The 13028-nt window shown below is 40.3% G+C and overlaps 1 protein-coding gene across 1 annotated transcript in view; it reads left to right on the top strand.

Annotated features, from left to right (window-relative positions):
• MTAP (methylthioadenosine phosphorylase) overlaps positions 1 to 13028 on the top strand; it is a 159047-nt gene that overhangs the window by 128794 nt on the left and 17225 nt on the right. Inside the window, exons 6-9 of the mRNA XM_010578160.1 lie at positions 2605 to 2698; positions 3340 to 3426; positions 10240 to 10298; positions 12640 to 12807. Of these exons, the coding sequence (XP_010576462.1) occupies positions 2605 to 2698; positions 3340 to 3426; positions 10240 to 10298; positions 12640 to 12807 (408 nt within the window). The remainder of the gene's footprint in view (positions 1 to 2604; positions 2699 to 3339; positions 3427 to 10239; positions 10299 to 12639; positions 12808 to 13028) is intronic.

Below are 13028 nucleotides of genomic sequence, written 5' to 3' on the forward strand. Positions count from 1 at the left end.
TTTCGCTCTGCCAGACATAAAAATTCAGGCAGATGAGCATTCCCTTTTGAATAGTCTCAATCTTAAGTCATAAGGCACTAATAAAACAAGCATTATACCAAACTAAAACTAGTTAAGTTATTGAAAGAACCATTTTTTTTCTAGATTAAAAACAAAAGGCAGCATTTTGATCCTGGCTTCTGTCAATGTAGTAATCTTCCATATTGACTGAATGCATGCATGAACAATTTTAAAGGTGGTCTTCTGTTCATTTTGAGTTTTATGATTGCTCGTGTTGCACACTTCTTACATGGTTCTTAAGGCAAAAAATTATTCATCCTGAAGTCTGTATAGTTCTCAGGATTTTCATGAGCAATCTAACAATCTGAACATTTGTGATAAATAAGCAACATGAGTAACATGGGAACAGACCCATCAATACTACTGGAAACAGCGATCTAGGTTTTCCCTAATGCTTTGACTATAATATATTCAGGGTTGGAGTTCGTGCATTTTCCTTTGCACTACTCATCGTGCTCCACAGAGGGGTAGCAAAAGGAAGCAGGAGATCTGTTTAAAACTACTTCAGCTTATCAGCTTTTACACCATCTGGTGTGGAAAGCTTTCTCAGAGAAGTATTTGATGTGTAACCAAGACCACAGAGCCTCTGCTTGTTGAAACAAAAGGCTTGATGAGCCAGCTAATAAATGAGGTCTCTATGAATGTGAAAGTTAAGAAAAAGCTAGAATAAGAGACAGTCGTGTGTGTGTTGTGGAAGGGGGGTGTTGTACATTGAAGTCTGGAGGTTTTATTTGAGAAATTTCCTGTCTTTAATAAATAGTGCTGGAACCGTGCAGTAGTAACTCACACCAGAATGGTTCTAAAATTTTTTTTTTCCACGGTGAGCAATCATAAGCCACGATATGAACTCTTCAGCTTAAAAGTGAGACAAACTTTGCAACAACTGGTCGCATTGGAGGAAAAAAAAAAAGCAGTAGCATTTTCTCCATGTGTGATAAAAGGTGACATTATTTTTAAATATAATTACTAAGCCTGAGGTTATGAAGGGCCTGACAGTACCCATTCCATCCAAAGAGCTAGAAGTGTTCTGAACTCAAGAGAAAACTCAACTTGATCAAAAATGGAATTATCCCTAGAAAGACAAAAACAAGATACTTTCCAATGATGAACTAGAAACAAGAAAATTCAGATGCATTTTTCTTTAGGTGGAGTATGAAATCAGAGGTGAATTTAATCTCAGTGAGAATATATGTTTCAAATTACCTTTTTTTCCTTTCCCCTTTTTTACAAAAGAACTAGACCAGATGACCAATGAGCAAAACCGAGATATCAGTAATTACTAAAGCATGACAGATAGGTGGTAATTGTGAGTCACTTCATGCTTCTTCACTACAAGTTGTATCAAAACACAACATGGACCTTTTAGCCTGATCTCCTAAGGAAATAAAATAGATTTTATTTAAGTGGCTCTTTGCTTTGCCGTCTCTTTTCCCTTTTGCTTTATGCTTTGGAACTGTTGGTCAATATTATAAAAATTTGGCAAGAAAATACTTGAAATTACTTCATTAAAAATGTAAGAGGAGCAAGAGTCTGCTAAGTTTCTACTTGGGGAAGGGTTGTGAGTTGAATAAAACCTGACACCAGTACATCTACACAGGAAACAATTAGTGACCCAGCTGCAGGCAAAGTTGAATGAGCACTTACACCTTCTTAGGTACCAGATGACCTAACTGTAAGTATGTGAAGAAACCCAGCAGTAGTCACAGCAGGTGAAATTGTCAGCAGATTCTTTTTATTTCACTTGTGAAGATGCTCTTGAGCTGTCCCCCTTTTCAGAAGCTGTGCAGACTACTTAGAGAAACGGGGAAGTTCTTAGATCTTGGCAAGTCAACAAAAATTATTTTGAAAAAAGGTTTTCATCATTTTGTATGTATACTACTATATAGGAATGCCTGGTATTCAGTATGGTGGTTGTGTATAGGACTGATTTTCCTCATGTGAACAAGAAGCCTTTGTTATAATATGCTTTATACAGGTATTTCTCACTCATTAGAGGCATTCCTAAATAACAACCTGCATTTTTATATTGGGAATTATTGTGGTTTAAGCCCAGCTGGCAACAAAGCACCCTGAAGCCGCTTGCTCACTCCTCCCTCCCCGGCCCTGGTGGCATGAGGAGGAGAAAATATAAAGAAAAGCTCGTGGGTCAAGATAAGGACAGGGAGGGATTATTCACCACTTATGGTCACAGGCAAAAGACAGGCCCAACTTGGGGAAGAAACAAAATCAATTTAATTTACTACCAATCAAATCAAAACAAGGATAATGAGAAGTAAAACCAAATTTTAATTCCCCCCGTGTCTCCCTCCTTCCTGGCTCAACTCTACTCCCAATTTTCTCCACCTCCTCCCATCCCAAGCAGCACAGGAGGATGGGGAATGGGGGTTGGTGTCAGTTCATCACACGTTGTCTCTGCTGCTCCTTCCTCCTCGGGGGGAGGACTCGTCACTCGTCCCCTGCTCCAGTGTGGGGTCCCTCCCACAGGAGACAGTTCTCCACGAACTGCTCCAATGCGAGTCCTTTCCACAGGCTGCAGTCCTTCAGTCACAGACTGCTCCAGCGTGGGCCTTCCCATGGGGTCACGGCCATCTCTGGGGGCACCCGCCTGCTCTGGCGTGGGGTCCTGCCCGGGCTGCAGGTGGGCATCTGCTCCCCCACTCCCCTCCACGGGCTGGGGGGGGACAGCCTGCCGTCTCACCAGGGCTGGGGGGGCATCAACCTCCCCCGGTGCACGTCCTCTCCTCCTTCCGAACTGACTTTGGTGTCTGCAGAGGGGTTCCTCTCACACTCCAATCCCCCTACTCACTGCAGGTTCCCCTTCTGAAATCTGTTCTCCCAGAGGCGCTACCACCATCACTGATGGGCTCGGCCTGGGCCAGAGTTGGGCCCAACTTGGAGCTGGGGAAGCTTCTGGCAGCTTCTCACAGGAGCTGCCCCTGCAGCCCCTCCCCTGCCACCAAAACCTTGCCACCCAAACCCAAAACAGGAATAAATGATGAATTGGCACATCTTGTGCATTTTCCATAGCTTTTTAAATTTGGTATCTTTAAAGAGGAGAATCATAATGTAAGAAATTTGCAAGTGAAATACAGTTGTTTAAAATCAGTCATTTGAAATTTCCTTTCTGGAAAACTGCTGGACATATTATGTTTCGTTGATTTGTAGTCTAGCCCCATCTCAAGCAGAAGATACATTTTGTAGCTGCCTAGTTAGTTTTTCAGATGTGCTGTTAAATGGAGTGTAATCTCAAGAAGACTAACATGTATTTTTCTGTGTAAGATTGGAATTATTGGTGGAACTGGCCTGGATGATCCGGATATCTTAGAAGGAAGAACAGAAAAATATGTTGATACTCCTTATGGCAAGGTCTGTATAACTACTTTTTTTATTACCGAGACTTTTTGCTGTTTCTAAAGGTGTTTGTATGCTTTAAGAATTTTCAGACTGTTAAGTGAATGCATAAAGGAGGTACTGTCAAAAGAGTATTTCCTTTTAGTTGCTACATATTGTGTGATTCTTAGTTTGTAGAAACAAGGTGTTACCAAGGTGTTGTGCAAAGGAGACTATACCTATTCTCGTTTGTAGATTGGATGAATTTACAAACTTGGTCCTGAATTTGCAGTCAAGAGGGATAAACCCTGTCTTCAAATTTGTGCTGTTGTGTGATCTGCAGTATATGTCAGATCGCTCCAGGAAACTTTCTGAATTGCAGAAAACTGTCCTTTGAGGTATATGGGCCACCATTTTCCCTGTAACCACTGAATTATGCTTTACATACCAATGCTCTCCTTACAGTTATGCTTACAACCACATAATTTGAAGCTGATTTGCAAACAAAGCTCTGAAACTGTTTTTGTGGCACAGGTATTCTTGACCAACTCTCCTTCGCATTGCTTCAGCCCTTTTCCTCAGCAAAAGGGAGTGGAGGCTACAGGTGTTGCTCTATACACAGTGCCGAGTGTGTTGTGAGGGGCAATTCTCACCCCAACGCATTTATAGTAGGAACATAAAACACAAAGGATGAGAGAGAGTTTTAAAGGCAGGAAATCAAGGGGAAGAGAGGTTGACACAGGAAGCTCATAGAAGAACTGGATCTCACCTATTCTGTAATTATCATAAGACCAGGGGAGTCTGGGTGCTTTATAATTGCCACTGGAATTATGTCTTATGAAATCTACTAGTGTAAGGTTGTATACGTAGAATAAAACATCTGGCATGTGGTAACAAGAGCCATTTTATGCGTAGAAGCTTGCCAGAAAGCTCAGCGCTGTGGTGTGTGACTGAAAATCTGAATCCATGACTCCAGTGAAAACGGTTTGAGGGGAAGTAAGAGTGTAAAGAGCAAGCACAGTTTGTGTGTGCACCACTCAAGAAGGGGAAGGAGATAAAGATTAAGGGACCAGAAAACATAATCAGAATTATACATCTGACTTTTCCACCATCCCCTAAAATCTGTTAACAAACTGCAAGAGAATGAAGGGAACTTGCCTCCTGTATTTTCTGTAGCCTGCTTTCCAGATGGTGGCCAGAGTTGGTCTGAAGTGGAATCCACTGGCTAAACCAAACCAGTTGCCATTGCATTCCCTATTTTTTGAGAGTCATGGATGGTCACAGCATCTCTGTGTCCGGAGACTGCTCACAAAGCAAAAATAGCACTATGCTTGTAGCGGATAGTAACTGAAGCCTTTATATCCAGGAAGGATGAAACACTCTTCACCTTCTTCACAGGCATCTCTTCAGATCCGAGTTAAGGGCACAGTGGCAGCACAGCATTTGGAGGGCTGTTCTGTCACAGCGCTGGGATGCAATAGGATGTGGGTGGCCCAATTTTGCAATGCGGTATGTGGCCTACAGCAGGGTTTAGTATTGCTGAGAAGAGTAGGAGTACCTGCAGGATGGCTTCTGCACAAGGGAGTGGAAAAAGCTTCCTCAATCCTGCACCTTTCGTCAGTATGGAAGGCTTTTTTAATGTCATTTAGGAAGCAGCTTAGCTCCTGTCTTTTTTATTGTGTTCTTCACAGAATGCACATGAATAGGGGAAAATAAATCTTGGTTGCCTGTTGTGGTTTGTGAGAAACCTTGATCAATGGACTGGCTGTGTCTGAGGTTGTGTATTATATGTGTTTAACATAGGCTCAACGTAAAGAAAAAGCTTGTGAATATCCTGTCTCTGTGTAGGGCAGGAGGCAGGGGGTTATAACTGAGATGTCATGGTAGGAACCCACACGTGGATTCTAGATACTGTGGTGAGCTGAACTGGGACTGTCACGCTGACCTGGATGGAAAACTACAACTTCCTGGGGCTTCTGTATCTGTGAAAGGGAGCACAGCAAAACAGCAAGCTTTTGTCCTTATCCCTGCTGGCCTGTCTCTCTTCTCTCTGCCTGTAGAGCTGAACTAATAAGAACTCAGGCCGCCAGTCTGATGGTTGTTTGATGTAGATTAACTCCTGCATAGGATCTCATTAACTTCAGTGTTTGAATGGAGTTTCATCCTCGTGGAAAAACTGGTGGATCAGCCTTAATGTAAGACACACAGGGCTTAGACCACAAATTGCAGTGGCATAAAGTGCATTGAGTGGGTCAAGTTCATGGACTTCAACTGAAGCAGAAACAAACTTCACAAATCTAATTGGTATCATTAGGTGGATCAATGCTTGCTTATTTTGCTGCTGAAACTTTTCAGTGTTCGGGAAGGAGGTGTTACACAGCCTGCCTCTCTCATTTTGGAACAGAGATGAGAGAAGCAGCTATTGCCAAATGCAAAAGGGCAAATGAGAACTTTTTTTGAAGTGTGCTTGGAAAAGTTTAGAAGTTTTTGGTTTATGTTAGTATTTTTTCCTGAAGGTGTGCCTTGTCCTGGATTGTTACCGAAATAAAACCACATTGGGATTTTTCTTCCATAAAGATGCTTTTTCATAGAGCTGTGACATCAATGGAGAGATAATCTGCCTGAAATTTTAAGAGGTAAAGGGCTTAGTCTAAATAAACTGTTCAGAACTTTGTGGTGTTTTAATTGCTGAGAGAATTAGAGATGCAACATCAAGCCTATTTTAGTTCAAGCAAAACTAGGAAGAAAGAAAATGAGTGTCTGAATGCCAAAAGGAAAATGCAAGGCATAGTTAAAAAAAAAAAGTAGGTCCATTTCATTCTATCCTGTAAAAATGCAAAGTGTACAATTGTACTCTCCTTAAATTTTTGTTTTTAATGCTTAAGTTTCTTGGCAAGGACATAGCCGAAAGACTTTTAGCTGAAAGCCTTTCTGGTGGTGACATTTCCTTGCCACCTTTGACAACAGCAAGATAGACATTTCTTTAATGCTGTTTCTTTACTTTTAGAAGCAGAATAATAGCTTACATTTTGTTCATATAAAGTCCTTGAATTGTCTTCTGCTTTGGCCTTCTCAAATCCTAAGAATCATTTAATAACAAAACTTATATCATTAGGGAATGTGGGGATATTTTTTTCAGGTGAAGTATAGAAAAATTTAAAGGAAACTAGTATGAGAATTTTTGCAGTTCTCTGTACTGACATTGGTCCTTCTGTGATCTTTCAAGTTACATTAGTAATACTAGTGAAAATGCAGTACATTAGGTTTTTAAAAAATAAATATGCTTACAGATGTTAATATTCCAGCCATCTTTTCCCCCTTGCCCACTTCCACCATTTTCATTGCATCAAAAATTTGGATTCTATGGAAGATACCCTAAAACTTTTTGACATTCCAACTCCTGATGTGGAAAACATTGTTCTCTTATAGGATAAGAAAGTGGCTTGCAACAGCATTTATCTTCATCATTGAATTTTGAAGCTACTAATAAAACTTTGTTCAGAATATACTTTTAGTTAGGTCGTTTTACTTTCTGGATGACAGAACTTGGTTCTGAATCACCTTTCCACAAAACAGCAAAATATCTTCCTGTTTTAGAAAATTATTTTAGGTGCCCCCCCCCTTTTTTGGTCATAGGTATATCTGGCAAAGTAGGGGCAGCAGGGGGCCCACCTCGCAAATGAGCTTTGTATGCTTGCATCAGGAAGATCAGACCATGTAATGTGACACTTAAGCTCCTCTTCTGCCTCCCCAAAACAATGTACATCATTTGGTTCCTAGACTAGGTCACAGGTTAAATGAAGGCTTGGGGAACTTATGAGATACTTCTCCATCTCAGGTTTTCATTAGATTTTTATTTTGCTTGTTCATTCTATTTTCTGTTCCAGCTTGCTTCTGACGTGAGACCAAGGAAAAAATGAATTTTGTAAGCACCATGTGAACAATACTTTATGCATATTTATGTTGCAGACAAAGGGAATTTATTTCAATTGTTTGTTACTGTCATAATTTAGGGTTAACTGCCCAGGGTTCTTTGCTTCCGTTTCTGTTTTGCAACACTGAATAATATATATCTGACTTGGATTTTGTGGAAGGGGGAAGTAGTTAAATACGTATATGAATTATTAATGTTTGACAACTTTTTATTGGGCCTTTTATTAAATCCTGCTTTAAAAATACTGTATTAGAGCTTTGAATTTAGATTGTTCCATTGGAAGTTTCTATTACTTTATCAGCATTTCAAAGCTCCTGACTGCAACTGAGGTAATATTAGAGAGGTACAACACTGGGAAGAACTTGTGGGAAAAAGAGAGCGGAACAGAAGTATACAGTAGCTCTGTTATATGGTCAACACATAGTTTGAAATTTCTGTATCTTTCACCTGTAACTTTACACATGTTGATTTATCCTTACTTCTTCTCTTCTAATGACCCATGATACAGTATCTGCAAATTCTTTTCTTAAACTGTCAGTTCATCATTTAGCAGCACATTCTTTGTTCCAAATCTTTCCTTTTCTCTGCCATATTTCTAGCAATCATGTGCAAGAAAGGTGTTCAGGCAGTCACCTGGAAGATGCCCTGAATGTGTTCTGTGGAAATCTGTGTAAAGATGACAACCAGTCCTGTTACACAGCCACCCTGAAGCCTTTTGAAGTGACTAGGATGGCAGCAGATAGGGAAGGAAACCCTAGCTGCTGCAACCAGATTTTGAAGCCTGTTGAATTTCAAAGCTGTTGCATTGTTGCTGCATCAGCAGTGTATGCTAGTGGAGTTCTGTGGTGGGGATAAATATCAAATAGCAGTTAAATTGCACCTTTCGACCCCAAATCTTTTGGAAATTAATGCAAACTTGTATCTATCACTTGCACTAAACTTGAATATGTCACTTGTAAAGCAAAGGATCCAGTCTTCAACTTACTGATCTTTACTTTTCATTTTGACAGGAGGCAAGGAATTTTGGCTGAAGTCTTCTTTAGTTTTTAAGAGTATTTTTGTATCCTGCTGTGAGTGAAGTTGCTTGCTTATTACTTCACACAGCAAATGTGTGCTCTCTAAACAAAACAAACCCAAAAACCAAAACCCCAGTGCTGATTATTGTGAACCTTCATTGAGATGGAATGTTGGAACATCAAAATTCCTTGGCACCTAGACAGCGAGGCTTTTGCCCTGTGTGAAATTTCATTCTTGAAGCCATGTCTGGTTCAGAACAGTATACATAAAGTAAGGTAAATAGATTAAACGTTTAAATGACAATAGGTTAATATTAAATGGAGACCTTTAAAAAGAAATCAGAACACACTACAGTTCTAGAAATAAAATTTCTGAACATTCCCTTTATTAAAACAACAAAGTGGTAAATCTGTGTCTGGCATAATTTAAACCTAGGTGATTGAGTAAATTGTGGTGCTTTGAAGAGATTCCACATCAAAAATTACCCAAAGGAGCTATGCAATAGGGAGTGGAAAGTGGTGTTTTTATTAGAAATTAGTTATCTCTAAAATGCAGCTATGTGGAACTCATATATTACTTTATCCTAGATCTCTGCAAATTTTCAAGTGTATAATAGAATTAACAGCTGTAAAACTAAATGTTATCTGAAATCTTGCCGCTAGCATTAAAATACAAATAAAATTATATCAGGTAGCAGGCAACAGAACATTGCTAAATGCAAATGTGTGAGTCCTTCCAGACACTTGCAAACTTGTGATCAGTAAATAAATCATAATTTTGTTAATAGCTATTTCAGCTTTAAATCCCAAGGGCATGGAAAGAGAGATTGGCACAGAATGGCTTCCAGCTTACTTACAGTTTCTTCTACACTGCAATAAAAAGAGTGAAATGTGTGCAGTTTTGAATTGGGCAGGAGAAGCAGCACATCCAGCTGCACAGATGCATCTGGATTAATTTAGTATCTAATTAAACAGAGGCTTTACATTTTTTAACAAAAAGGGAAGCTAGAAACATTCTGTATTTCAGATCCCTAATGCATATAGCCAGGAACAGAACGCAGCCCACAGAGCAGTTAATTACTTGGGGGCTGCCCTGCATGGGCAGTATGACCATCTCCAAGGCAGAGCACATGTCCCAGCTGGGCAGCTAAAAATAAAACGCTCTAGCTTCCTGGCTGTTTGGTTCATCGGGAGGAATGCATGTTCTCATTGTGTAGCTGAGAGGAGAGCGCAAGCTGTCTCCTGGTCCCTCAGCTGACCAAATACAACACTGCTTCTGCCACTAGTGTACCAGAAGTTCTCCGTCATATTCCCAAAAGTGGGACTCCCAGCAGCAGGGAAGAGGGAGCTTATCAGGAAGCTGGGGGGGTGGAGTGAAGGGTGTGTTGGAGGAGTCTAGGGTGAAGGGGGACAGAGAGGAGAATGGGGAGTGTTACAGAAAGGGACAGATTAAATGTGATTTCTTTTGGGAGGGGGGCTTTAGTAGGAAATGGCACCTCTTCAGCTAAAAGCTACCAAAGTTTACAGAAGAGAGTGAGAGGTCTAATCAATTTAAAGGCAACACCTATGTGCTTTGTTTTTTATGTTTGTCTATCACTGTTTGAAATACTGTTTCAAACTATTTGAAAGTATTACTGTTTCAAACCCTAAGGTAAGGAGTTGCAATATTGTTAGTAGGAACACAGAAAAATTGTGATAATCCCTCTGGTGCAGGTTTGATCTTCTGTTCCAGACAGTTTTATTGATCTGCCATATCAAATTACAGAGCTCAGCAGAAGAAAATGGGAGACTACAGGGGTAACCAGTATTTCCTAACTATCCTGCTTATTTTTAAGTAGCAGTTAAGGTTTCTAATGTGATTGTCAGGCTGTAACTCATTCTTATTTGATTGTTTTGCAGCCCTCGGATGCTTTGATATTGGGAAAGATTAAAAATGTGGACTGTGTGCTGTTGGCAAGGTAAATGAGCATTTTAAGGGGTTTTATATTATGTGTCTTAAAGGTTTCTCAAAAGTTTTTTCTTTTTACATTAGGTGAACTGAATTTCTACTCTGACTTCATCTTGCTCTGGGGTTGCTAGCAAAGTCCAGCAGAAGTCTGGGTTTTTTCCTGAACAAATTTGGTGCTGCAAGTACTGAGAGTATTAAAAATACCATCTAGGTTAGGAAAGAGAAATCCAGTGGGGGGTGCTGCCCTAGTAAGAATGGCAACCTGCAAGGCTGCCTGCTCTGGTGGTAGGTTGGTGGTGCCTGATAACCTCAGTAATCCGACTGCTCCCTGTGTTTGCAAATTTCCTTTGTGAAACTGGGAAATTGCCTGTTTCCAGGTTAACTCTGGTACCACTACAGACTCTTCCAAATTATTCCTTGTGATTATTAAGTCTTCTAGCTGTTACCTTTATTGTTTACGAGGCTGCATTCCCTGTAGCTCTCCCTCCCTGGGTCATTTTTATTCAGACATCTCTTACCATACTCAGAAGAGACTCTGGAAGCAGGATCTGCAGATGAGTGCATGGAAATTTCACACTAATGTAACCGTGGATATCTAAGACCAGTGTGCTACTAGGTTAAATATAAGAACACTAACACAGTTCTTAGCATCTGGACAGCATGGGCAGAGCCAGGTGCTGGTGACAGGGTCCATCAGCAGTCCCAGATAAGTCGAGGCAATGAATCCAAGTCCAGGATCCACCCAGGGAGTCCAGGCAGGAGCAGTAGGAGATGGGGCCAGAGGCAGAGTTGGAGACAAGGCTGCAGCATGTGTCCAAAGGTCGTCCAGAAAACAGGCCTGTAGACAATCTACAGCAAGGTCTGAAAGCCGTCCAGGAGACAGGGCTGGGGACGGGCACGCTGTGACATAGCTGAGGCCAGGAGAGAAGGCTAGGGCCTGAGCTCGGAGGCAGGAGCACCTGGGCTCACAGACACCGGGTGTTTGGGTGGAGGCCCAGGGTGACGCTGGCCAGGGCAATTACCACCCAGTGATGCACTCCGGGCCCTGATTCTTTTCACGCCAGTTTTTCTGTTAAGCTGCTGACTGTTACCATCTCTGCAACTACCCTTCTGTCTGTGGTTTTACTTTTCTTATCTTGCATGGACTTTGCTCATGTATTCTATTATACCTGGACAACATTTTTCTCATTTTCTCAAATGAAATGCTAAGCCAAGATGCTGTATCAAAGTAGGCCTTGGGCTACAGATGGCTGAACAACTCAGCTGTGGTTTACATCCTCACTGGGATTTATGACCATTCGCATATGACCATTGTGAGTTTACTTTTGGGCCTAAGGTACCTGCAACTTCATTTTGTGTTTCAGGAAAAATAACAGAGTTGCTTGTGAATGCCAGATTTAAAGAAAAAGGCATGTATATTCTAGAAGAAGGTTATGACAACAACTGCAACATTTAACAATAAATCTTATCAGAAAACATGGGAATCCTGCTTGACAGTGCTTGGTCATTGTGTGTGTAACTCCCAGTTCCCAGCTGATAAAGTTCTTAAGACCTTTTGGTCTCTGTGAAGTAATCAATTGGGAAATTAAGTTCCTCCTTTCCTCTTACATGGTTGAAAATAATTTTCAAATGTGTTCAATCATTATGTGAGTGATGTACCTCTGAGCAATGACAGAGATAACACAAAAGCTTGTGCTTATAAGACTACGTATTTCCTGTCTTGGTGAGAAAATATACTGCAACAGTGTGAAGTCGTTCTTCTAATTTATGAAAGCTGTCAGATCATTTTAAGACCAAAGAGAAAAATGCGATGATTCTACTGTTTTCTTTGGGAAGGTGACAGATAAAAACAGTGTGTTCTTTCTGTTTTGAATTTCCTCTGATGTTCCACTCTTTTCTTGAGTGGGAGAATACAAACAGCACTTCTGAGCAGAATTTTGTGGAGGTGTATGTAAATCTTAGAAACCTGTTGTAGTGTATGAAATATTTAATTTGTTATACCTGGGTTTTCAGAATCTATGGAACTGACTTGGAAAATTCAGAGAAAAATGCTTTTTGTACTCTTGAAGCTGCTAATGTCTATTTGGATTGTGTTTTCAAGATTCTTTTCATTACAGTCTTGAACTTAAAAATTTTGCATTTAAAAAGAAAACTGCACCACTACTTCTTAAATCAAATCTTGAGAGAACCTTAATACAGTTAGGAAAGCTACATTGGAAGTAGCTGAAATGATCAGTTCCACTTCCAATGCTGTTAGAGAAATGACATTTTCTGGAATTTTCTTTATCTTGGAGAAGGAAGACAATTTCAATCTGATTTATTTTACTCTCTTGCAACATGTATCTTTGCAGACATGGAAGGCATCATACAATTATGCCATCGAACGTCAATTACCGTGCCAATATCTGGGCATTAAAAGAAGAAAATTGTTCACATGTATTAGTGACTACTGCCTGTGGCTCATTACGAGAGGAAATACAACCTGGTGATCTTGTCATAATTGACCAGTTCATTGACAGGTGAGTAACATTGGTTTTAACTGTGTTCTTAGTTTTGGAGGAGAAAAAAGGGGACAAGTGGGGTTAAACCATATAATAACATGTTAATGTTAAATTAAGTTTTTGTGGAATGAGGTGATAGCCTCAGTTCTTATGGCAAAAAGTGAGATTCATACAAGAAGACGTGATAGGAAACAGGAATGAAATTACAAGAAATTCAGGGCTAACAGGCGTAGATGAAA

Source organism: Haliaeetus leucocephalus, unplaced genomic scaffold (genome assembly GCF_000737465.1).
Source record: "Haliaeetus leucocephalus isolate CR32 unplaced genomic scaffold, Haliaeetus_leucocephalus-4.0 Scaffold605, whole genome shotgun sequence".
NCBI classification, from domain to species: Eukaryota; Metazoa; Chordata; class Aves; order Accipitriformes; family Accipitridae; genus Haliaeetus; species Haliaeetus leucocephalus.